Source organism: Oreochromis niloticus, linkage group LG23 (assembly GCF_001858045.2).
Source record: "Oreochromis niloticus isolate F11D_XX linkage group LG23, O_niloticus_UMD_NMBU, whole genome shotgun sequence".
Taxonomy (NCBI): domain Eukaryota; kingdom Metazoa; phylum Chordata; class Actinopteri; order Cichliformes; family Cichlidae; genus Oreochromis; species Oreochromis niloticus.
This window is the reverse complement of record NC_031986.2, coordinates 1,943,955-1,970,415: the sequence shown is the minus strand read 5'-3', so window position 1 is coordinate 1,970,415 and position 26,461 is coordinate 1,943,955. Positions and strand designations below refer to the sequence as shown.

General features: G+C 43.4%; 2 protein-coding genes across 3 annotated transcripts; one reads left to right on the top strand and one right to left on the bottom strand.

The window, feature by feature from the left end:
- Positions 1-1,239: 1,239 nt before the first annotated feature.
- On the top strand, positions 1,240-14,006 carry LOC100698085 (ubiquitin-protein ligase E3A). 2 transcript variants are annotated; one of them, XM_019351267.2, is made up of 11 exons: positions 1,240-1,512; positions 2,153-2,197; positions 2,957-3,261; positions 3,335-4,587; positions 4,665-4,809; positions 5,454-5,659; positions 5,820-5,984; positions 8,050-8,205; positions 8,291-8,364; positions 10,325-10,468; positions 11,101-14,006. In XM_019351267.2, coding segments are annotated over exons 2-11 (2,571 nt in total). In that variant the 5' UTR covers positions 1,240-1,512; positions 2,153-2,195; the 3' UTR covers positions 11,222-14,006. The 2 variants fall into 2 exon arrangements, with proteins under 2 accessions (XP_019206812.1, XP_005459271.2); XM_005459214.4 differs by having other exon boundaries at positions 1,240-1,564.
- LOC100697819 (cyclic nucleotide-gated channel cone photoreceptor subunit alpha) lies at positions 12,681-25,781 on the bottom strand. The gene is made up of 7 exons (XM_003454734.4): positions 24,700-25,781; positions 22,221-22,301; positions 21,534-21,590; positions 20,608-20,703; positions 18,687-18,788; positions 18,499-18,605; positions 12,681-18,404 (listed from the first exon to the last, which is right to left on the bottom strand). Exons 2-7 carry the CDS (start codon positions 22,286-22,288, stop codon positions 17,050-17,052), a joined length of 1,785 nt encoding a protein of 594 aa, XP_003454782.1. The 5' UTR covers positions 22,289-22,301; positions 24,700-25,781; the 3' UTR covers positions 12,681-17,049.
- Between the last annotated feature and the right edge of the window lie 680 nt (positions 25,782-26,461).

Here is a 26,461-nt window from a genome sequence, read left to right as displayed (position 1 = left end):
TACCAGGAACGAGGGTTAGGGTTATGTTAAATAAAGCCAAATAAACGCATTGTTCTATAAAAAAGAAAGGAAAGGAGGAGCATTAAACAGGGAAAAAAAGAAAATAATAAAATCAAAGGTCAATCTAAATAAAAAACAACAAAAGGTAAAAATTGCAATCACAATAACTAAATACAGCAAAAATCTAGACAATATACCAAGCAGCTGACGTTCAGTTAATAAACAACACTAAACAGACTCTAAATTTTGAATGACCAGAGCATCAAGATTCTTGTGAAACCTTTATGTGACTGTATGTGCAGGACTATATTTTGAATTTTTGTGTTTTCGATCAAGATTTAGAAAATGACCAGTGATCTTATCCAGAACTGTTAGAAGCATAAATTTCCATTGCAGCTGACGCTCTTTATTATCCAGCCCAGATGAAACAAATCAAAACTCCAAACATGTCAGAAGATATAAAGGCCTGGGTGTAATATTTTCTTGCTGAATCTAAACTAAAATCATTGCATCTGGCATCAAAAATCATTCAAGCAAATTACACTGTTACACTACTGTGAAGTACTTTAAAGTCAGGTTGACCTGAAAATCCTTGTCTTTGTTACTTCCAGCACAGACAACTGTAATTACTTATTAGAATGTCCCCATAGGTGTCTGAAAAGCCTCCAGCTGATTCAAAATGCTGCAGAGAGTATACTGATGGAGACTGGGAGGAGAGTCATATTTCTCTTATTAGCATTTCTTCTCTGGTTTCTTGTTAAAGCCAAACCAAGATTTCAAAAGCTTTGCCTTACATGCAAAAACCTCAAAACCAACCTCCATAACGTATACCTTAATTACAAAATGAATTAAATAGAGGGCTTTGCTGTCAGGCTGCAGACGGTTTTTCAAAAGTAGAATGGGGGGTAAAGCCTTTAGCTGTCAGAGTGCTCTCCTGGAAAATCAGCTCTCCGGTGGGGTTTGTTTTAAAGGCCTACTGCCTTGACTTTTAGAATGAAGCTTCAACTGTCCATTTTCATAAAAGCTGTAGTTAGGGCTGAAGCCATTATGTAACTGTGGATGGAGGCTGAGAGTTGATGGAGGGAACTCCTGTTTTTCCTCTCTGCCCTCACTTTACCATTCTACAGGTGCTTCTAGGCCCAGTATTTACTCTTTTTACTTATTATTACTTTATAAAAACACAACAACACTTGTATATAATAATGATGCAGTCCAGGTCCTTGTAATCCATTCCAGTAGCTCTTGGAGCTAGAACGCAGTGCATTGTGGGACGTAGGCTGATGGTGAAGTCAAGATGGCTGCGAAGCTCAGGCAGAGGAGAGAGCCTGTAGTAGGAAGGCCGTGAATGAAGTTTTCTATAGAAAATCCTTCGCCGGCGCCCGATCGGACTTAAAGCAGTGTGCTGTTTACGTTGGAGACAAGCCGCGCAGGACCTACTACACCCACAAACAGCAACAGGATAACAAACTGCTGGCATAAAGTCTCGTATGAATTCCGACGAGAAGGAGGACTGTGAGTGTGCGCCACCACAGGCCGAGACAAGCTCCGCCGGAGGAGCCGATAGGTGGGGATGCTCAGAGGAAAGGCTCGGGATGCTAGGAAGATCAGTCAGAGCGGGGGCTAGTTAGCTGTTGTTGGAGGCTGTGTGGACGTCAATGCTCCTTTGTTTCAGGCAGCATATTGGGGCAAAGTTTATAGCAAGCACTGGTTAAATGAAAACGAAAGAAATCTGCCCGTGGGTTACTTTGAAGACATTACTTCTGTATGAGTAATAAAGTAGGCTAACTAGCATTTGCTGTGTTAGCTTGCTAAAGTGAGCGACAGATTGTCCCAGTGGCAACATTTTTGGGCTTTACCAGCCCGTCCGAACTGGACTGTAGGGTTTAGGTTAATGCTGCATTTTACAACAGAGATAAAATGAATTATACACATAGATCATTACATTTACTGCGACCCCAGTCGCTCTAAGCTTTAAAAAGAGCGAATGTGGGTTTGCTGGTTAGACTGTTGTCCTCTTCTAGAGAGCTAGACCAATTCCCTGAGCAGGACTCTCACTTTGTTACCCCACAACAGAGCCAGCAGTACTCTGAAATGTCAGTGTAGTCATCATGACCTGTGCCGTGGTTCTTATCCTTGTTTGTTGTTCATTTAGAGAACACGAGGAGCCTGAAATAGAAAACCCAGAAGCAAGCCGAATGTAAGTCAAAGTCATTACCTTTCATGTGTTGAGTATGTAGTTCATTCAGGAGCTTGGTTTCCTGTTGTTAGGGTCTGTCCTCACTTCTTTATTTCTTGTCTTCATGTTGTGCCTTCACTAAATGTTGAAGTGTCAGGTGTATTGTTAGTATGATGTACACCGAGTTCATCTCAGAGGGTCACACTGTTTGCTCATGATGTGAACGTTTGAAGGAGGGCCGTTGGCGTAAATAAAACATAATTAAAGTACTTCAGGTTAAAGTGCTTTAATTATGTATGGAATTTATGGAGCTTTGAGTTTACATTATCAGTTGTATATGTACCTGTGAATAAATAATACTGCTATTCTATTAGTATTTTGCTTCAGTGTTTACCATGCCAATACGACTGCAGCTGGATGGCTGCTGTCTTCTGGACAGTAGTGTAATTAGCAGTATCAGAAGGTTTTTGTCAACGACAAAGTCTGAATTTATTCTGAACGCTAATAATAAATCTGTCGTGACACTTGACCTGGAAGTGGCTGGAAATGCAACATGTCCAAATGCTCCATAACAGCCAGAGCTCAGCATTCAGCCTGAGTGAGGCCAAGCTCAGCTCTTGTGTTGTCTGTTGACAGAAACTCTTAGTGATTCTCAAGTGGGAAAAGCATTGCAGTCAATCTCGCGTCTCCCATCATTTCACATTGCACTCAGTGCTTTATGAGGATTACAGTGGATTCACGCAGTGCTTTTACCGCCTTGTGTTTTACCTCTGATCACAGGAAGCGAGCAGCTGCCAAGCATCTAATAGAGCGCTATTACCACCAGTTAACGGAGGGCTGTGGAAATGAGTCTTGCTCCAACTCGTGGTGTGCCTCATCAGTTGGCTTCAGCCGCATGGATAACAACGAGGCAGCGGTCAAAGCTCTGGAGCTCTACAAAGTCAATGCCAAGCTATGCGACCCACACCCTTCAAAGAAAGGCACCGCTTCCGCCTACCAGGAGAGCAGCGCTCACAGCAACTCGGCGTGCAGCAACAAGAAGATGAACCATAAAGACATCCACTCTGTGCGAGACAATTTTAAAGGTAAGCAGATTGCGCTGTTTCAGTTTGTGCTTTTATGTTTTTCTCTAGTAACAACGTTTGTGTCTGTCTGTAGATGTAAATTACCTGACAGAGGAGAAGGTGTATGAGATCCTGGACACCTGTGGTGAAAAGGAGGATTACTCCCCTCTCATCCGGGTCATAGGCCGAGTTTTCTCCAGTGCTGAGGGACTGGTGCAGAGCTTTCGGAGGTCCAAACCGCACACCAAGGAGGAGCTCAAGTCTCTCCAAGGTAAGGACGAGGACAAGGATGAAGATGAAAAGGAGGCAGCTGCGAGTTCAACTACAGCTATGGAGGAGGATTCCCCCACCTCCTCCTCATCGTCGAGGCTCGGCGAGTGCTTGTTGGGAGAAAACGACATCCAAAAGCTGGCTCCCGATGAGGTTTCAGTCGATATCGAAGCTGTGCGAAGGGTCTACGAGCGCCTCCTGTCCAATGATAAAATCGAAGCCGCCTTCTTGAATGCACTGGTCTACCTCTCGCCTAATGTGGAGTGTGACCTGACGTACCATAACGTGTATTCACGAGACCCAAACTACCTGAACCTTTTTGTAATAGTGATGGAAAACAGCAACCTCCACAGCCCCGAGTACCTTGAGATCGCTCTCCCACAGTTCTGTAAGGCCATGAGCAAACTCCCGCTGGCAGCTCAGGCCAAGCTGGCACGTTTGTGGTCGCATTACAGCGCCGAGCAGATCCGGCGCATGGTGGAGACCTTCCAGCAGCTCATTACCTACAAGGTGATCAGTAACGAGTTCAACAGCCGCAACCTGGTCAACGACGACGATGCTGTGGTGGCGGCCACCAAGTGCTTGAAGATCGTCTACTATGCAAATGTGCTGGGTGGCGATCTTGACATGGAGCACAACGAGGAAGAAGACGAGGAGCCCATTCCAGAGTCCAGTGACCTCACCCTGCAGGAGCTCCTGGGTGAAGAGCGCAGGAACAAAAAGGGCCCTCGAGTAGACCCGCTGGAGACAGAGTTGGGAATCCGTACAAGCGATTGCCGGCGGCCGCTCGTTCCCTTTGAGGAGTTTGTCAACGAGCCTCTGAACGAGGTGTTAGAGATGGACAAGGACTATACTTTCTTTAAAGTTGAAACTGAAAACAAATTCTCTTTCATGACCTGTCCGTTCATCCTGAACGCCGTCACCAAGAACCTGGGTCTGTACTACGACAACCGCATTCGCATGTACAGCGAGCGGCGGATCACCGTGCTCTACAGCTTGGTGCAGGGTCAGCAGCTCAACCCTTACCTGAGGCTCAAAGTGCGCAGAGACCACATCATTGACGATGCTCTGGTCAGGGTATGTGCATTCAAATTGACTTCAATATCCTTTTGATTAGTTGGGTTTTGGAACATTTCTTCTGTGTGTGTCTGCAGCTGGAAATGATAGCAATGGAAAATCCTGCAGACTTGAAGAAGCAGCTGTATGTGGAGTTTGAAGGAGAGCAAGGTGTTGATGAAGGAGGTGTTTCCAAAGAATTCTTTCAGCTGGTGGTGGAGGAGATCTTCAACCCAGATATAGGTAAGAAAGGATCGCGAGCAGTTTAGCTTCAGATGGCTTTAAACAAAGTGTCACACATACACGTTGAACTGCTGATGCTGGCTTAATAATTCACCTTGAACATGTGCCCGAGTGTGAAGCTGCGGCAGTACGTGTCTGCTGTTTGGACTTTAGTTTCATCACAGTTCAGTCCAACTGCTGTTGTGCTTCTGTGGGCGATACAGTGCCAACACAGCAGAGTGGCACGAGCACAGTATGCAGGGCTGGATTTGAGAGCGTTCACTGTCTGCCCATTAAATCAGAATCCATTCAGGTCCTTGATCGGAGCGATCTCGTCTTTCTTAGAATTGTTTCTGGTCAGCCCTGCTTTCAGGATTTCATAATAGATATCTGTTATCGAACTGTCACTGGTCAAAGTTGTCAAACTATTAGGGGCCTCTGAAAGACGTCCTTCCAGAACTGAAAGGGTTCCTATGTTCCCAGTGAGGTCTAATGGAAACAAGCTGAGTAGTTTTTAGCTAACTTGACAACAGACAAACACAATGATAGAGAACAGGGAAAACTGATGTGTGCTGCTTTTTCCATGTGCACATGGAGCGTCTCTCTCGTGGTCTGCTTCATATCCCAGGATTCACGCGGCATGTGCTCTGTTTTTCTTGCTGCAGGCATGTTCACATATGATGAGCACACCAAACTGTTCTGGTTCAACCCGTCGTCGTTTGAAAATGAGGGCCAGTACACACTGATTGGCATCGTTCTCGGTTTGGCCATCTATAACAACTGTATCCTGGATGTCCACTTTCCCATGGTGGTCTACAGGAAGTTAATGGGCAAGAAAGGAACTTTCAGGGACTTGGCTGATGCCAACCCGGTAAGCATCACCTAAGCAGCTGTTTGTGCTGTATTTTTGTTTTTTTTCTTTCTAATTTATTTAGTTTGGGAGGAAAAGCAGCCATGTTTGTCGTATGATGTATGCTAATGCTGATGTTATGCTAATTATGACGTGTTGATTGTCCTGAACTGTTGGACAGGTTTTATACCAGAGTCTGAAGGAGCTCCTGGAGTATGAGGGCAGCGTGGAGGAGGACATGATGATCACGTTCCAGATTTCTCATACAGACCTGTTTGGGAATGCACTTATGTACGATTTAAGGGAAAATGGGGACAAGATTCCTGTCACCAATGAAAACAGAAAGGTGAGCTGAAGAGAAATCGTGGAGTCGTTTGTCCTCCTACGACACACACGAGCTAATTTAGGCAAAGTGTGCTTTTCCACTTAGCTTCATGCATCAACCACAGGATGGTGGTAAAATTGGTCATTCAGCTTATCTGACCCAAACCTTTCTGCTGATTGTGATTGAATAAGAGGGCGGAGCTTTAAGTTTGCATGATCCTGTGGTAGCACCTGGGCATGTCATTGTGGAAAAATGAAACTGTTACCATGGGAAATTATTGAGCTGGTTAGTGCACAGTCCCAAAGTTAGGAGCAGTCTCCCAGACATGGCTGCACCATGTTTAAGTCTGGAATTTCCCCTGGGATCAATAAAGTATCTATCTATGTAAGCCTATTAAAAGACGGCAGTGACATTTTTTCAGCCTTCTAAACCTGAAGTTTGCCCACACAGAACTCCAACAGGCTTAAAGAAAGCTGCTTTGCAGCCACCACTCGAAGGTAAGTTGACTTTTAGCTCACTGTCACATAGGGCTGCACGATTTTGCATAAAATGAGAATCACGATTTTTTTGCTTAGAATTGAGATCACGATTCTCTCATGATTTTCTTTTCCAGTATAAATATTTATTGCACTTATTAACTGCACATCAACTTCATAACAGTTGAGACTGAACATAAAAACAATAAATGTCTCACATTTTGTCGTTGCCGCAAAATGTTGTGCTGCTTGTAATTCCGTCTCCACCGTTGCTCGACACTGCGTGTATAGAGCAGGTAGTGCAACGTTTGAAAAATAGTTGCGGGACGGCACTGTGTAGCGTTTGTCTAGGGTGTTGATCATTTTCCTAAATCCCTCGTTTTGCACAGTGTTGATGGGAACCATATCTTTAGACAGGTGATAAGTGATCGCCTCCGTAATTTCTTTGTGCCTGCGGGAGTTCGACGGGTATGGGGAAGCGCTGTATAAGGTTCCCGTTATTGATGTTTGGGTGGTTGACCGGGACGGATTTTCTCCTGTCACTTTCTTGGCCTTTACAGCTTCGTCATCTTTCACGTGCTCTCCGTTGTTTTTTCCCTGCGGCTCCGCCCTTGTCATTTGTTGAGCAGGAAGAGGGAGCGCTTGTTTTCATGCAGACTATGTCCCGGATCAAAATGCGGTACAATCGTCATCTATTTTTTTATTGTTATATTTTTTAAATCGTTGTCATTTGGAATTGAGATCGCGATTTTGTAACGATTAATTGTGCAGCCCTACTGTCACAAACCATCATGGGTTCTCTTTGGCAAAATCTGATTGGAAGAGATTTAATGGCACTGCTGCTGTTTAATGTTTACTATTTACAACTGTCATCGGTGCTTTCTGGTAAACCTTAATGCCTCTTTTTCACTGGTTCCCACTCAGCTAGACTCGATCTGGATGTCTTCCATTCCAATTGAGTATTTCCTCAGAGTGCATGGGGTAGTTACAGCAACACAGCTAAAAGTCCCGTCGTATGCGACACAAACACACACAACAATGGAGGTTGCCAAGGTGATGGGGACTCGGGGAGCATGGTGTTGTTGCCATGTCCTTTGTTGAAGGGGCTCAAAAATGACGGTTTTGGTCTTCGTGAAAGAGACGCTCTCTTGACTCATCGAGTGACACCATTGACTCGACAGCCGATGGCATACGATTTGCTGATAAATCGTTTGGATGGACTTAAAAAAGTGTGAGGTATCAGACACCACCTCCTAAAAACTGAGTAGAGCTGAGCTGAGTGAAGTGGAACTAGTGGGAAATCCTGGTTACTGTAATTATGATTTGCTGTTCGTACAGTTTACTGTGGCAGATTTTTCTGTGTAGCTGTTCATTATAAAATATTGACTGTGCACTATCCAGCTCTCATTGTTTACAGTACTGTACTTCTTGTTGTTTCCAGCTGCTGGTGGTTTGTTTTTGATGAAAATGGAAATGTTAAAAGTAACACGAACATGTAATGTACAAACTGTGGAAGGGATAACATGGTCTTCAAGGCTGGCTGCCCCTCAGAGCTCAGAGTGTCCTTGAGGATGTTTGTTAAATGTTCTCATTGATGTGTGTTCATATAGGAGTTTGTTGCACAGTATTCAGAGTACATTCTGAACAAAAGCGTGGAGAAGCAGTTCAAGGCGTTCAGGAGAGGCTTCCACATGGTCACCAACGAGTCACCGCTTAAGTACCTGTTCAGACCAGAGGAAATCGAACTCCTGATTTGTGGAAGCAGGGTGAGAGTTTTTTTTAATGGATGTTTGTATATGCTGGGAAGTGATGTCATTCAGTCATTCATTCATGTTTTGTCTCCCACTGTAGAACCTGGACTTCCTAGCACTTGAAGAGACAACAGAATACGACGGAGGTTATAACAGAGATTCTCGGATAATCAAGTAAGAATATGACCTGAGCTGAAAACCAAGCTCGACGCGCTCTGTGTCTGTTTAAATTTTATAACCCCGTTCAAACTCCACACTGTTCAAAACATTTTTATGTCATCATAAAGTCAAGGCCCACAATCAAAAGCAGTGGAGACCAGTTCTCACCATGTGGCCCTCCAGCAGACGGTTACTCAGTCCTTCACAGGACTGCAGTGTGGGAATATTAGCCAAAAGCTCCCCACACTGGGTGTGTGGATTTAAACCTTCAAAACCAACTCTACTTGGAATGATTCTTCCAGTAGTGACGTGTGAGGGCGCTTGTTTCCTCGCCGTTCTGATACCAAGTAAAGTTCAGGCCGACAACACTGACACTTTACACAATCCCATTTGTTGTACAGTTTTCAGGCTGCTGTGAATTCCTCTCATTCAAACATCAACACAAAAAGCTGAGCCTAGATGTAAGTCACTCTGCTAAATTCAGCAGCAGGGCTGCAGGTTGCCACCAGCTCCACATTTTCTTCCTCTGTACCTGGATCGAGCCTGCCTGCAGCACCAAAGGACGCTGGGAGCTGCGTTTGTTTCGCCCTAGCAACACCCGTCCCTCTCCTCCTTCAGTTTGCCTCATCATAAACTCATCATCATATTCTGTGTTATAATTGACTTTTGTTTGTGTTTGACAAGGTTTGTGGCCTTGCCACATGTGTCACAAACCGCTGAAATAGCTCCACACATGACTCTGCTTACGAACATCAACTGAATGAGCGAGCACACGTGAGGCGTGATGCATTTTTACAGCCGTAATTCGCATGTCACAGTGACAGGCGGAAGAAGAAGTAGTTCCTACCAGTCATAATAGTGTCTTTCCACTGCGTTCCTGTTAATGATGGACTACAGATTTACTCTAAATTACTAAAATGTCGATATTTTAATATGAGAATCAGTTCTAGAACATAAACATCTGCTGTTGGAAGAATCAATATTTCAGTATCGATCCGCACACTGCTGGATTTTGGGAAACACGCGTTAGCCTCAATAAAGTGTTAGATGGGTTCACTGAGGCTGTGTATCTGTGGCTGACTGTGGAGGAGCTCCCAGGAGGGCCCTGACAAACACACGGAGCAGGTGAGAGGGCAGAAGCATGAGCTGATGTGATCGCAACATGTTTCCTGCTTTTTTCTCCGTCACGCTGCTCGTCTTTCTGTTCCTGCACAGAGTGCAGCCACACAGCCTCTCAGCTTTTAACAGACCATAACTAGCAATTCCCAGCATGCAACTGGGCAAGTGGGAATGTGTTAATTGACAGTTATTATTGTGAAGTGGATGAAGCAGGAGTAAACAGTATGCTATGTTGGCCCATTATCAGCTCCAGTCAGTGCTGTAACTGGTGCTGGTCTGTCAGCACAGTACAGGTTACCAGCACTGCACAGCTCGACCCAGTCTGTGCAAGAGTGCATTTCCACTGCATCCACTCCTGCACCTTAGACTGAGAACAGACCAGAATAGCCTTTATTGTCACTGTACATGTACAACGATATTGTGAGTGCTCCACACCAACTGTGCAGTAATAAAGTATAAATAGTAGACTGCAGGAATAAATAACAGACGTGAGAAATGTATCCAAACAAGGAGGAGTGCAGTGGACGTGGTGTGAGTACAGTCCGTGTGTGACGGGCCTGAAACTCACTTGGCCTCAGCGTCTGACATCAGAACTGCTTCCCCCTCAGTTTACAGTTACAACCTTGTCACCAGACACAGCAGCCAGTACACCTGAGAAAACATGAGCTTTTATTTTGGAAGACAAAAAATATGCAAAGACTGAAACAGTTTTACTTGACCTCACTCACCATTAACTTGTATGTTTAAACGGAGCACATACTGTATGTCTGTGCATCTACTGGCTATGTTTTGAAATTGAATTCATATTCTGTGGGATGCTAAAGTGTCTGGGGTTTACCTCGTGTCTGTATCGTAGGGAGTTTTGGGAGACGTTGCACTCATTTGGCGAGGAGCAGAAACGCCTCTTCCTGCAGTTCACCACCGGCACCGACAGAGCACCTGTGGGTGGGCTGGGCAAGCTGAAGATGATTATCGCCAAGAATGGCCCCGACACAGACAGGTGAGCCACAGCCGTTCAGTTTCCTGTCCCTCTTCTGTTGTGGTGTACGGGCTGCGCGCGCTCTGCTTCCTGCGAGTGACTCAAAAGTCTTTAGTTTGTGCACAGCTGACTGTGAGCTGTGTCCTTGTTTCGGCAGCTGGCTTTTAGCAAACATTAAGGAGCCCAGAACACAGTGTTTTAAAATACATGCTTATGAGTAAGTAGACATAAAAGAACATGGCTTATTACGAGTGGTAGAGTTGTCTTTAAAAGTGGATTCAGCTTATTTATCCAACAATATCCTTTTTCTTCATTACATGTTGTAAAAATGATAAGAAAACTGTTATCAGTCATCACACCAGTGCAGGTATCTGTAGAAACTGGCATGACTGTTATTATGAAGCGGTCAAGTGTGTACACATTGGAAGGATAAACCAGTTAAAGCCAGTCTGTTTTTGTTGGACATAAAGGAGACAGTTTGTGACAGAAGCAGACATCACAGCCCTTTTCGAGCCTGTCGGCCTGTATATGTTACTTCAGTCCTTGATTACTCGGCTTCATGTGTTTTGAGCTCTTTGTGCACTCGGTGTTGCTGTGTGATGATTTGCTTTGTTCCTGACGTGTTTTCTGTGTGATGTGTGGTTTCTCGGCAGGTTACCGACTTCTCACACTTGCTTTAACGTGCTGCTGCTGCCTGAGTACAGCAGCAAGGAAAAGCTGAGGGAGAGACTGCTGAAAGCCATCACCTATGCCAAAGGGTTTGGCATGCTCTGAACCCCTGCTCCTAACAGACTCCTTCTCAGAAAGCCCATAAAACCCTGCCCTGCCCTTCCTGTATCAGACACAATCTCAAAGGTGACCAGACAGGCCAGAGTATGTTTCGAGGAAAAGCAAGTGAATAATAAAAGTGGATACGTGGTTCTAATAAATCTCTCTAGTAGATCCGCTGCTGTGCCTGCATCATCACACATCAGTCAGTGTAAGCGTAGAGGCTTCGTCGAGTACCCACTCCCACATCCACACTATGTGAATGTGCTTTCTGTGTACAGAAAGGATCATTTTCCTCGTTATTTATTTGAAGGTTCAAATTTTTCATGCCTGCCTGTTGTGATAGATGTAAAAGAAGTAATGCAAATACGGGACGATGCGTTTCCAACTCGATAAACTCGGCAAAACGACGACAAAGTACCCCTGAAATCTTGCCCACAGCTCCCACAGAGATTTAGTTTAGTGTTCGCTACTACATCGTATTCCCCACTGACCATTCCACTCTAGCGTAGTCATTGCTTATTGTTCCCACCGAGTCTGTTTTGAGGAGAGCGCGTGGAAAGAGATTTGGTCCAGGATGGCACATCAGATAGCTTGTTCTCCTTCTCAGTTTTGGGCCTTCTTCCTTTGGGGGACATGCAGGTTAGACATGCAGAGATGTGTAAGTGCACTTAGACATTTTCAGAATGTTTGTTCTTTGGTCACAGGTTGCCATTATTGTTTGTTTTATTTCCTTGTCTTCCTGTGTTGAGGATTCTAAATAAAATCAGTATTTATATATCGGTGCATACTGTAACCACGCTGTGGAGGATGTACGCATGTAGACCAGTCACTGAGAGTCTTCTCAGATACTACATTGAACTCTCCTTGTGCCAACCTGTACAGCGGACAGGTAGAAACTCAGTATGTACTCGGTGTCGTCTGCTTTGGGTTCAGTCTTGTAGAAACGGCTCACACTGCATATCCCCCGTACGTCTGCAGACCTGATAAAGCTTTGTCTGTTGCTGTGGTTACACCTGGAATCTAACAAGATCATCCTAGTTCATGGTGACATGAGTCTGAGAGTCCGAGTAGCAGACGAGCGTTGCGGTAAGTTTCCTTTGCCGTTCGACCCAAAGTGCAAAACAAAAAGAGTGTAAAGCTGGACACTCTCACTGATGAAACATCTCCCTAATATACCATCGGGTGACGTGTAAATGTCCTCGTTTGCATTCAGGAGCGATGAAGTGAGCTCTTCTCAGATTGTGTCTTTGAGTTGAGGGTGGAAGAGGCCGTGCTCGCTGTGCGCCTGCTGCCACCTTGTTTTGTAAGCTTGGCCTGACTTGCTGTGGACCGTCATACCTCTCTGTTTACAGCACAGATAACACGGGTGTGTCTGCTGTGACTGTGTAGACACATCGCTGTGACCTGATCAGTGAAACAGGTGTAACCACTGTTGAAAAAGTGCTTTGTCTCTAATAAGGACTGTGAAATCATTTCCCCTCGGAACAGGCAGACGCGTCCTATTTTGAATGCTTTTCCTCCTCATCGGTGAATAGGCTGCATAATGTTCTTGGACACAGAATCGTCTCGCTGCTTCAGAGTTCGGTTGTCTTTTTAGACATCCTCGCCGTTGTTTTGTAGTCTGCAATATCCATCCTCTAACACGGTCAGCAGACTTCATCGGGTCAGGCAGCACGAGCCGTCACACCAACGCAGGGTTACAGCAATGCTTTGCCCAAATCATTGACATCACTCACTTGGAAGTGAAAACACCGCTTTGGCAACAGTTCATGTAACCATGGTAATAAGGGTACCATGTAAAATAGCTGCTCCATCAGCAGACAGTTGTTTTAAATGCTTGATGGTCATCAAGTTGCATTTGTAGACATCACTTAATACTGGATGCAAAGGAATACAAGCCTGTGGCTGCCCGAAGAGGCTGAAATACGCTCCCCCAAATCTGTATCTATATCTATAGGAACATGGAGAAGATGTGAAGTAGTTGCTAAACTTGCAAACTACCTGGATGTTTTACTTACAAATGAGTGGTTGTGATCATTTGGACAAACTGGACATAAAACATGCATGTGAAGCTTACTGTCATTAAAAGCTTTTTCACAGCTCCTAAACGAAGCAGGCTCAGGTGTCCACATGCGTATTTCCTTATGAGGTACTGGGTGGTATTGTTCTGTGTACAGAGATGGTTTCTGGCGTGTAACGTGACCTCACTCCTCCAGTCGTTGTGGTTAAAGGTCTGAGAACAGATGATGGCATAGAAGAGGTCACAGACCATGGACCCGGAGTGTGTGGAGTGCGTCACGTCCATTGCCAGGAACCATCTTTGAACAGAGAGCTCTTAACGTCATATAACCCTGCCTTTTATCTTCTCTCTGGTCATGTGACTGTACCTGGAGTCTGGTAAAGCTGCTCAGGGCAAACGGTGTACGTTTGTGGCGGTTGGCTGGAGGTCGGGGGTCTTTGGCTTGTCCCTCAGACTCTGAAGTTGTTGCTGCATGGCTGATGTACCTTAAAGAGGAGCGCGTGGAGCACCACGATGCCCACAACATACCACTGAGAGCACGGTGCTCAGAGCACCGCCATCCACCAACCTGAGCCATTCTTTATCTTTCATCTTTTTCTCCTCCTACATTCAACTACTCCTAGCTAAAATGATGCTGAATACCTTCACTAGTTTAGCCTTCATCTGAGTCACAGTACTAGGAGTGCCTAAAAATGTGGACAGCACTGGACTGTGCTGGGAAGTCACTACAGTGCACAGTATGCGTGTATTGTTCTACATACTGCAGTAATGCTCACTCATGTGGAAGGCTAAGCAGTACAGCCAGGTGTAGTTTCAGCTGTGTAACCTTACCCGTACCTCCATGTTTTAATGCTGAAGATAGTGCTTGCCTGCACATGTGAGCTGACTGAAGGTTAAAGGGTGGACCTGTCTGGGAACAGGAGGCAGTTTTTCTCAATTGGTTTAATCAACAGTTAAATTCTCCCACATAGAAACAGGTGAAAGGCTCAAAGTATTCATTGTTGTGAAACATGCTAAATAAAGATGACTGCTTTTTTCCAACAAGCCTGATTTGACTCCACAGGTTTCTTGGTGTCCCGATTTAAGAGCAGGCCCAAACATCATGCCACAAAGATGCAATAAGGCAAATTGTGTGGGATAAAATCTACTTTTCACCTCTTGATGAGCAGGACATGGTTCCTGTAAGGTAATGGACTGATTCTTATAGTTTCCCGGGGCACTCAATACAACATACCTGGTTCACCCACTCACATGGATCGGAGAGCGACTCGGGGTTATGATCCGGTCCAAGGATATTTGTACCTCCTGAGCTGCTCTCTGGGTGAATATAGGTTTGCTTTTAAAACCATGACAGATGAAAACAAGTCCAAGTACACTGAAGGGCGGACATTTTTAAATTTGGGTTGGTCAGTGAAATGATCATTTTGGTAGGTTTAGATATTTTGAAAACGCTGATAATGGGTTATACACAGAAATGTGCTTCTTGCATCCTTTTGAAAGATTATTTGCGCTGTGTGCTGTGTTTGGAAACAAGAAGCAGGCAGACAGCAATTACTTTTTTGTAATGATTACAAATAAATGCCAGCTGTAGTAGTTTATATAGACTGGCATCAATTTAAAAGACTACACGTGTAAGTATAACTTTATTCCTCACTCCAAAAAGTTCGGAGAAGAAGCAGGATCACACGAAGAGCCAGAAGACGATGACACAGCCAGCATTCACAAAAGAACAGTGGCAAGTTCAACATATTCAGTGCCTTTATTGTTAAGAAAAGTTTGATCGTAAAAAAAACAAAAGCAAACACAATTCTCAAGAGAATGAGAAAATCCATTAGCAGACAGCTAAAGATCTCACATAGACTAATGTCCATCCATCCATCATCTTCCACTTATCCGGGGTCGGGTCGCAGGGGCAGCAGCCTAAGCAGAGAAGCCCAGACCTCCCTCTCCCCAGCCACCTCCTCCAGCTTGTCCGGGGGAACACCAAGGCGTTCCCAGGCCAGCTGAGAGATAGAATCTGTCCAGCGTGTCCTGGGTCTGCCCCGGGGCCTCCTCCTGGTGGGACATGCCCGGAACACCTCACCCAGGAGGTGCCCTTATCAACTTAATGTCAACACTGTTAATCATACATGCAGACATAAAAAGAAACAATTCTTTGTTTTGCACTTTAATATTTTGGAACAACACAACTTATTTTCTCTGAAATAAAGCATGCAAAGAATGTTCACACTTCTAGTAGATGCTTACTCAGTGATGCCTGCAGAGCTCTGTAATCTAAGCTTTCACTGCCTCATGCACATTAGTGTTGCTGACTAACATAGTTCACAGGAGCTTAGCTGATCAAATGTTGAATATAAAAACAGAAATGGAAATCATAAGCCCTGAGCTTCAACCTGAAGCTGCGTGGAAGTGCCAAAAACTGCAGTTCCTGTAGTTGCCAACTGAGGCTTCCCCAAATTCCCCACAGACTCCCAGGGTCAAATTTCAGATGTGAAAATTACTTGTAAAAAACAATTGTGGTGTCTATTGTTTGTTGTTGAGGCTTAAAGTTAGGGCAGATGTACCTACATCTGCAGTCTGCATGGCCCTACTTCCGCTGACATGACTCTGTGAACTTCAAGTCTCTGCACGGCTTGAGGCTTTGCAGCATGTTTCAGGGGAATTATTGGAAAAATAATGTCAGCCTTTCCAAAACGATACACCACTTTTCAAGAGTTTATTGCCACTTATTTATTATTTATTTATATTAATAATGTATTTATTTATTTACAGAAAGCACAGTTCTTTATATTTAAAATAAAAATTTGATGGTACATATTTTGAAATGCTTTTATAATAGAATATTTGTGTAGGTGTACAGAGGCCCATTCAGCAAATATCACTCCTGTGTTCCAGTGGCACCTCCTAATATATGCTTATCATGGTAAAAGTCTACCTGAGCTTTAGAAAAAAACTGTTTTCAAAAATATCAGCACAGCAGTTTTTTTCTGTGCTAAAGAATGAGGCAGTCAGTTAAGAGCCTGGTCTCCATGGTGGTTCCATTGTGTACTGGTTTACATATTCCCCTGGCAAGCAAAGAGTTACTAGTTTGATTCCAGTTGGAGACACGAATCCTTTCAAGGTTGCATCTGGCATAAAACTCTGTCAGTCATCTCAGAACACACAGAGGCAAGGCAGCAACAAAAAGCAGCTGTTAAATCTCCAGATCTCATTGTAGTCTCAAATCTCTATCACACTTTAATGACCAGAACTGAAACTTGTCAGTGTGGTCTTGTTCTGCTTAATGAATATAGAAAATATTCATAAAAGGTTCTTTTTAGAATTGTTTTGACTAATTTCGTCCTTCAGAAGAGTTCTGACCAGAATAAAAGGAGAAGGTCCTGTATGTGCAAAGCCCCAGTCATGGTGTCGTTGCTGAACAGGCCACTCTGGGATTCTGGGCAGAGTAGTAAAGAAAATGTTTCCCACCAATATTAGTTGGATGCTCACACCGATGCTAAAATAGTGCTCCTTTAGAACCTGCTTGACTGCTGCTGTTGCTGTCCATTTGTGGCAGTTTTGTCTTTGCTTTTATTCCAGGGTTGTCCCTCCACATGTTTCTGTTCATCATGTGCAGCCTATTATTATTATCACTATCACAAGAAAAGACATAATGGTCCACGTGGCTGTATGACCCAATGTTATTGCCTATGTGTGGAAACATTGTTTGACGGCAGTCTTATTATTTTTGCATCTTTGGAAGTACTGGGCAGATGCAGTGTACTAGTCCCTGTAAAGAAGACACTCCCTAAGTAGTAGTGATGGCCAGTCTCTACTCATCTACTCTGAGGCTTCTGAACTGGTTTGATAAATTACTGAGGCGCTGCTTGAGTTTGCGCTGAGAGGACTCGTATTGATTTGTCAGCTTTCGAAATTTCGCTGACATGATTTCGAAACTGGTTTCAATCTGATCAACTTTGTCCTCCAAGTCTTTAGCATCAGTAGCAGCGACAAGCGACTCATCTATGAGATTGTCTTTCATCAGAATGGCCCTTCCTTTCTCCTCCAGAGCATTCTTAGCATCAGGATACTCTGTTAGTGCCTCCATGAGATCATCTTTGGACAGGGCAAAGAGATCAGAATAGCCCACACTTCGAATGTTGGCTGTTCTTCGGTTACCTGCCTTACTACCTTTGATCCCAAGGATGCTGATTTCTCCAAAATAAGCTCCGTCACTCAAGACCACAAACTGGGTAACGCCATCATCTGCTACTACAGCGAGCTTTCCTTCTTTGATGATATACATTTCCCTACCAATATCCCCTTTCTTACAGATGTAATCCCCAGGACTGAAAACTTGAGGCTGAAGCTTCAGGACCAACTCAACAAGCAAACCAGCTTCACAGTCTTGAAAGATGCGCACTTTTCTTAGGGTTTCCAGATGTACGTTAATGGCTATCTCTGCCTTCAGCTTGTCTGGCAGATTTTTTAGCACCTGCTTTTCATCGCAGGTTTTCCCCTCAGTCCACAGGTAGTCGAACCACTTCACCACCCTGGCCTCCAAGTCTTTAGTGACCTTTCGAAATTGCATGTACTGCTTGATAGAGTCGATCTTCGCCTGGAACTCTACACGTGCAGCATTCATGTTGGAGATCATGGCTCCAACATTTCCAACAATTGTTGCAAAGATCAAAACCCCAGTAAGAAAGTCAACCACGACAAAAAAGTATTCAACGTCTCGGACTGGCGGTGGTGTCTCACCAATAGTGGTCAAGGTAAGAGTGGACCAGTAAAAGCAATAGATGTACTGTCTGGTGAGCTGAGAAAACTCTGGTTTTGCTGGCCCGGGGTAGACCCAAGTGTCTGACCCAAAACCAAGTATTTTGGACACAGCAAAGTACAGGCACCCGTTCCAGTGGATGATGATGATGATGTAAAGTACAAGATTAGCGATTCGGAAGATGTTTGGAAAATTGGTTCGTGTTTCAGTCCGGTCGAAGAACTCAAAGAGACGGCCTAACCTAAAGAGACGGTTGAACCTCCACTCTGGGTTGTTGATTCCGATATGGAAGAAAACAATGTCAGTAGGAATCACTGATAACATGTCTAACTTGAACTGGGGTGTCTTCATGTACTTTTCTTTCAGGATCTTTGCATCCTTTACAAGAAGTCCTTGCTCCAGAAAACCTATTGACAAATAAGAAAATGATAGTCATTATCATATACTGTACTCAAGGTTTTAAATAATGACATATTCAAAATCTTAAGTTTCTATCAGTACCTGTCCTGGCTCTCACAAAGATGTCAATGTAGTAGAGGGCATCTGATACATAGTCCAAAACCATCCAGAGTGTTGAATTTTGATACTGTAGTTCATTAAAACAAGCCCTGTATGGAAACAAAACCATGACTGAGACCTATGAACACTAACAACGATAAGAGAAAATACTAAATACCATGAATTCAAACCTGGCCACCAGGAATATCAGATTGTAGAACACTGGGACAGCTATTGTGAGCAACCAGTAGTAATACATATCCGTGGCTGGGTCCATGATCCACACCTCCTTCCTAAATGAGAAGAAGTTCCCTTTTAAATAAAAGTACGTATTTATTTTAATTAAAAAAAGGTTGAAATGCAATGTGAGTTTAATTTTGGTAGTAGTCACAGCTGATCGGCAACCTGGTTGCAAGGATAAAGTGTATACAGTGGTCCCTCGTTTATGACGGGAGTTACGCTGTAAGTGGAATCCGGGTTAGGGTTAGGGGTTCAGCTCTATTTTTTTACAATTATTATAGATGTTTTAAGGCTGTAAAACCCCTCACTACACACTCTATACACTTTTCTCAGACAGGCATGGACATTTTCACACTTTTCTCTCTTGTTTAAACACTCTCAAAGCTCAAACCTTTGTAGAAAAAAAAGTCCAGTATTATAATACTGAAAAATAAGTCCAGTATTATAGAACAAAACCAAAGCCACCCGCAGGTGACGACGTTTTTTCGACATTGTTGTGTTTGTTGGAGAGAAAACTTACAAACATACAGTACAGCACTTCAGAGTCACACTGCTCGCGATTGAAGATTTATGTAAATTTGACAAGCTGAACGCATTCTGTACTGTACAGGAGACACGGCACAAGGTTGATTGACAATGGTCTACAGCCAATCAGGACGCAGAACACAAAAAAACAAAACAAAAAAGCATGCAAAATTGCACAAAAAAAAAATCTGCAAAACACCGAGGCCGCGAAAGGTGAACCACGATATAGCGAGGGACCACTGTATTCCCTGACTGATTGGAGAGTAGTTTCTGGAAGTTTCAAGGAGGTATTGTGCACATGCAAGAAAGCAGCCCTACATATTTGTTTAATATGTGCATTGAAGGACATGTCCTGGTCAAAAATGACTCCAAGGTTCCTCACAGCATTACTGGAGGCCAAGGTAATGCCATCCAGAGTAAGAATCTGGTTAGATACCATATTTCTAAGATTTTCAGGGCCGAGTACAATAACCTCAGTTTGATCTGAGTTAAGGAGCAGAAAGTTAGCGGCCATCCAGGTCTTTATGTCTTTAAGACATTCCTGCAGTTTAACTAATTGGTGTGTGTTACCTGGCTTCATGGATAGATAGAGCTGCGTGTCATCTGCATAGCAGTGGAAATGTATGCTATGTCTTCTAATGATGCTGCCTTAGGGAAGCATGTATAATGTAAACAGAATTGGTCCTAGCACTGAACCCTGTGGAACACCATAATTGACCTTAGTGGGTGAAGAGGACTCTCTATGTAAATGCACAAATTGGAGTCTATTAGATAGATATGATACAAACCACTGCAGCACAGTACCTGTAATACCTACAGCATGTTCTAATCGCTCTAATAGGATATTATGGTCGACAGTATCGAACGCAGCACTGAGGTCTAGCAGGACAAGCACAGAGATGAGTCCACTGTCAGAGGCCATAAGAAGATCATTTGTAACCTTCACTAAAGCTGTTTCTGTGCTGTGATGAGCTCTGAAAGACTCTCTGGAGTATGATCGTTAAAAGACAAAACTTTACTTTGAAGGCAAACAGCCTCTGTTTCCATTTTGTGCACAATTCTTAACAATCTTTACATAAAATAAAATATAAATAAATAAACCTTTTGAATGCTGAATTCAAAATTACATCCAAAAGCAAAGTTAAAATTGTCCAAATATTCCCTTAACATAACATTACGTTTTGAGCAGTATGATTAAAATGGTATTATGAGCGGTAGTCTCTTTTTATGTAAACTGTATATTGAGCCATTGGTGGACTCTGCAAACTCTTATGTGGATAACCTTTGCTCATATCCACACCTTTTCTCACCCTGTTTGTTACATCCAAAAAAGTACAGTGTACTTACGGTTCTTCCTTTTTGTCATCCTTTTTGGGGTCCTTTTTATCGTCCTTTTCATCCTTTTTATCATCCTTCTTTTCATCCTTTTTGTCGTCCTTCTTTCTGTAATGTTCATAAACAGAGGTAGGAGATGCACTCTTAATATTCTCTGTTTTCCTGACATTTTCATCATCTTCGATCTGGGGTTCCTCCTGTGTCAGAATCATCCTCTGATACAGTTTCAATTCAATTTTATTTATATAGCACCAAATCACAACAACAGTTGCCTTCAGGCAAGCTTCTAATAACTGGCGGAAACTGCTAGAAGGTGAATCTCAAGACTTTCATTTTTACAAGCTCGAGCCCAGAAATGATGTGCTTGTCAAGGGATGCATCCTGTCTTTAACCCCAGTGGTCACCAGACAAAATGACGACTGAATGACAGTTAACAGTTTTAAAGTCTACTGGTATAAAAAGACAATACATGAGAATAAAAGAGCATTAAATTCAAGTGAGCTCCTTTAATACAGTCTCAGTATATTGAGAATAAATGTCATTAACGAGGGAGCTGAGGTCCCATTCACATGCTAAATGCTTCCTGACACAGTTCTAGTCTTTGTCCCACATTTAGTTTGTTCGATCTGCCTTCTCTACATAAAGTCCTAAAATCAGCCCTTACGCTCTAGTCTAACCTAAGAATAACACACATCTCTGTCACAAACATCCTACGCTTGCCTTTGATGACGACGATGTGTTTAGTGATGACACCTCTGCTCACTGATTGCCTAGCCCCAAATCAGACCCTCATCTGAACAACAGATTTGACACAGCACTTATTCAGCTGCCTGAACTGACAGATTTGCGGACAGTTGTAGAATTTGTACAAGGACGTGGAGAATTTCTGACTCATCAGTGAGATGAGAATAAAGATGTGTGAGAGGATATCATCTTACCCATCATTGTTGTTGCAGTTGTTTGCGTTCTTTGCGGCGAAGACCCGTTGATCATCGCTGCAAGATCGACAAATCATTGCATGAATTTGCGATCAAGGAGCAGTTTAAGAATAAGCACGGTCATAACGGGCACCAGGAAACCAACCACGGGAAGATAAACATGCATCACACACAAAGACACAGTTTAGTGGAGGCACACACACAGGTTAATTATGAGAATGTAACCGGGTTTGAACACGTGAATAATACAAGATCGTCTGTAAATACATGTAACACGTGTCAGCGTGTCCACAGTGGGAGTGTGTACATGAGTGGCACAACACAGGAAACCTTTTATTCATTTGTGTTTACTGACATAAAGACTGGATAGCAGTGCCATCCTGATCTCTGCTGCAGCTCTCAGGACATTTTGTATTGCATGTGCTCTTCACTGGGACAGCTCCACTAATTCATTCATACTCTGTGCTCCATGCTGTTTTATTTTATTCAACTTTATTGTGTCAGAGAGAGCCTGGAATCAGATTCCTTCATGCTCTGCTGTGTTGGCTGTGTCTGACTGAGTACGTGGAAATCTAATTGTCAAGCAATTGAAACTAGTTATGTTTTTATCACTTTTGAAAACAGCATATTGATGTGAGTCCATTCAGTATAATAATGTTCTGTTGCAGCTTTGCGTTGAAAGCTCACCTGTTCCCTCGTCTCTGGCTGCTGAGGCCGGGCTCTGCAGGCCCGATGCTGCTTCTTCCAATGTGCATCCTTTTAGATTACCTCAAATGAAAAATCCAAGTGACATATTGGATTACAGGAAAACATGGCCTGCACTGAGCCTGTTTAGCTGTATACACTCTCTGCAGTCAAAGGACACTTTGCTCATGTGCATGCAGCTGTCTTAATTAAAGTGTAAGCACAATGAGCAGTTTAAATAGAAGTAAATATGTTCGTACGCTTTGAAGCCATTTGCCAAAAGTCAATACCCCAAAGTCCCACATTCACAGCACTCTTTTGGCTTGGTAGTGTGACTGAGTTCAATTCAGTTCATTGTATTTATACAGCGCCAAATCACAACAGCAGTCGCCTCAAGGTGCTTTATATTGTAAGCTAGACCCTACAATAATACATACAGAGAAAAACCCAACAATCATATGACCCCCTATGAGCAAGCACTTTGGCGACAGTGGGAAGGAAAAACTCCCTTTTAACAGGAAGAAACCTCCGGCAGAACCAATAAAAACTAATAATTCAGTGCAGAGAGGTCTATTAACACATAGTGAGTGAAGTGCATCATCGGAATCTCCCAGCAGCCTATTGCAGCATAACTAAGGGAGGATTCAGGGTCACCTGGTCCAGCCCTAACTATATGCTTTAGCAAAAAGGAAAGTTTGAAGCCTAATCTTGAAAGTAGAGATAGTGTCTGTCTCCTGAATCCAAACTGGAAGCTGGTTCCACAGAAGAGGGGCCTGAAAACTGAAGGCTCTGCCTCCCATTCTACTTTTAAATACTCTAGGAACAACAAGTAGGCCTGCAGTGTGAGAGCGAAGTGCTCTAATAGGGTGATATGGTACTACAAGGTCATTAAGATAAGATGGGGCCTGATTATTTAAGACCTTGTATGTGAGGAGCAGGTGTGAATTTGGTCCAATATTAGTTAGGTGTGTGATGTGATTTTATGTGATTTCCAAATGCAGTTTGATATGACTGCAGCACAGAAGTGGTGGTGATTGCATAGAGATTGCTTGGTTTTGGGGTCCTACCTTTCTAAGAGTCACACAGTTAGTAGTTAGTGTATTTCATACTCGTCAGTTGAATGTGCTTCTTTCAACATTAAATCATGCGTTTTAAAAACAAATGTGGACTTGTGTGCTAAACATGTCAAACAAACAGAAATGAGTATCGGAGCAGTTGAGACGCATTTTTTCTAAACACCGGGTCTCTGTGGCTTTTAAAGCCCAAAACACGCTGTGCCACCACTGGTCCACCCCAAAGATTTCTCCCACTGAAAACATCCAGATGAACAGAATCAACCTTTGGGAGAAATGAGTACAAACTGCAGAAAGAGACAAATGCACCACAACTGCCACTGCAGGGCAGTGATCTGAAGCATACCACCAAAGTCACCACAGAGGTTTGAGGATGAATAGGTGGAAGATATGTGTGTGAATGGGTAAAGGAGGCATGCTGTATGAAGCTCTTTAAGTGTATTTACCACACCAGCAAGACCTAGTGAAGGCTGCTGTGATACAAATCATCCATAGCCAGTAACTGTTGGCAAGGATGTTCAACAACATATTCTGTTTTATTTGACTTGTTTCTGTCAAATTCCTCTGTAGACTATAAATAATGTTTTCTATTTATAAAGTACTTTCTATATCCACGGCCCCAAACGTGTCAAAGCAAATGGCTGCCCCTGGATGTTATTTCCTGTTAAAAATAGTTTTTTTCTTCCCACTGTCACCAAGTTCTTGCTCAAAAGGAAGTTGTCCGATTGTTGGGGTTTTCTCTGTATTATTGTAGTTTTTTTTTTTTACCTTACAATAGAAAGTACTTTGATTTACAGGACAGGACAAAGACACCCCGTGGAAGAGACTCACAGATTAATAATAACTAATATGCATGTAGCAGTATATAAATAAAACTGAACCAAATCTTTAAATGTGAAATTAAAAACTCTAGCGTAGAAATCATTGTTTTATTTCAAACCTAAGGAGCAGAAACTGTCCAAACACATATAACCTCAGCTCTAAAAGCTACTCTGTGCCTGCAGTTATTCGAGAGTATGGTGATGAAATCTGTGTCTGATTACACATAAAAAGGTCTAATCAACAGAAACATTTGGAGGCTGGGCTTCTACATACATATTTCATTTCATTCTTTTTTCAGTAGAAAATGTGGTGCATTCACATGAAATCAGAAGAGGGTTCAGCAACAATGTTGTGACCAGAGTCTGTGTTTAGTTTAACTGAGCTGCAGATAAAGAGCTCCTATCTTTATTTAGCCTCATTAGCTCTGCATGTTTCTACTTTAGCACTGTTAACTCAAATCCCTTTGCTCTGGGATCACAGCAGCTAAAATTAGAGTTTCAACCTGACATTTAAGCTCTGACTCTGGGCAGTTTTGCAGTTTTCTTTGTGCGATTACAGTCACTTCTTATTGTGTAAACTTGGCTTACCTGAATATGAGAGATGATGATGCTGAGCAGCTTCAGGCTGTGAAGGGAATTCAAGATGAGCGTGGAGTAAATCCCACGTCGCTCAGGTTTGTTCTTCTCCTTCAAGAACCGAGCCGAGGACACCTGCTCACATACGCAAGTTCCACATAAAGCACTTTTCTCTGTCTTCTAATGCAAGCCACTGCAGAAAACTAGAGTCATGCTTTATGGTGGATGAGCTTTTCCTGTGGTGTGGAAGACTTTCTGCTTCTTGTGCACTCTGTACCACCTCCCTGCAGAAGATGGAGGGAGGGGGAGGAGGCGGAGGGAGGGGAGACACGAAGGAGTCATTTTCTCTGCATACAAGAATCACCAGAGACAAAGAACTGGTGACACAGTCTGTGACAAACCATGGTTTTTGTACGCGATGGACTTTGTGAGTCTTAACTTCACAGAACTTGCACTGATCGTTTTACTGAAAGCCCTGAACAGGCGTCTCTACAGCAGTGTGACGTGAACAGTGTGTGTTAGTGCAGCGCGGTGGCTTCAGTGTGTACTTACAGTTTGCTTATGAAACCAATCCCACTGTGACTAAGTGTAGTGACTGTAGCTTGTGCTGGTGTAATATCTCATACATTAAAATATTTTGACACCATTTCCTTTAGGTAGAGAGTAGAGACATATTCCTGCACTGATAAATATAAAAGCAGTCTAATATTATTCTAAGCATGGATCCCTGGATGGATAAACAGGACTGATTGGAGTTGCAGTTACTCTTTATTTTTATCCCTTCCAGTCCGAGTAAATCCTCTTACTGCGTGGACGGCTAAAGTAAAACATCAGACTCCACCTGCAGCTGACGGAGGAGCAGGTCCATCCTCCTGCAGCCTGCACTAATCTGAACCGGACTGCGAGCTCGGTCACCGTCTCTGCTGCTTGAGTGAGAGCAGCTGCAGAGTGAATGTGACAGATGCCTGCACAGGACAGTGTGTGGTTTCCTTCAAAGTCAGTCATCATCTGACTGAGGTCTACATCAGTGAGGTAGTGGCTATGTCTGTGGCTTCATATGAGGAGAAATGATGCAGCTATCACTGAAAGACGTGCTCATATGTGTGTGTGTGTGTTTAGCTGTAGCCACTCAGATTAGGAGCTGTAAATGAGATTGGAGTTAATCTGTTGATGCCTTCTGGCAGACAAAGAAGAAGAAGAAGAAGAAGAAGAAGAAGTGATGAGAGTTCAAACAGCTCTACAGCTCATGTGTCAAGTGCGTAGTGAAATCTGTAAAAGCTCAGGCAGAAAACGTTTCATGGCCTACCAACAGCTCACCACGACACACTGTGCTGTGTTTAGTATTAACCAGTTTAGGGACTTCCCTATAGGAACTATAGAGGCCATGTCTGTGCCATATGCACGGCACACTGATGTACTGGGTAGAAGTACCAATAAACAAAGCGCTGGAGCTCAAATGAAACATATACAGCTAGACTAAGTGCGAGGCCTGGTGCTTCAGCAACAATCAACAGCTGGTTTGTAAAAGCAGACAGGGCTCTCTCACTGTGATCTCTCTGCTAATTCCCAGACCTGCTGATGTGTTAACAAGCTGCTGACAGCCACTCATCTCACTCACCAATTAAATTCATTACAGCCTCAGTGGGAGCTCTACCTGCGTCCCCAGAGGAACATCCTGCAGCATCATCATGTGCCTTCATACACAAGACCTTCCAGCTTTACAGAAACAATACAACATAAGTCTAAATAATCAGCACAGCTGGCAAAACCTGAA

Excerpts from the sequence above, each read along its gene's own strand:
- LOC100698085 (XM_005459214.4), top strand. The coding sequence starts at position 1,488 with ATGAATTCCGACGAGAAGGAGGACTGTGAGTGTGCGCCACCACAGGCC. Across the intron at positions 4,810-5,453 it reads GATCTTCAACCCAGATATAG|GCATGTTCACATATGATGAG; the intron begins GTAAGAAAGGAT and ends TTCTTGCTGCAG. Across the intron at positions 5,985-8,049 it reads TCACCAATGAAAACAGAAAG|GAGTTTGTTGCACAGTATTC; the intron begins GTGAGCTGAAGA and ends GTGTTCATATAG.
- LOC100697819 (XM_003454734.4), bottom strand. The coding sequence starts at position 22,288 with ATGCACATTGGAAGAAGCAGCATCGGGCCTGCAGAGCCCGGCCTCAGC. Across the intron at positions 21,591-22,220 it reads AGCCAGAGACGAGGGAACAG|CGATGATCAACGGGTCTTCG; the intron begins GTGAGCTTTCAA and ends TCGATCTTGCAG. Across the intron at positions 18,405-18,498 it reads CTTTGTGAGAGCCAGGACAG|GTTTTCTGGAGCAAGGACTT; the intron begins GTACTGATAGAA and ends ATTTGTCAATAG.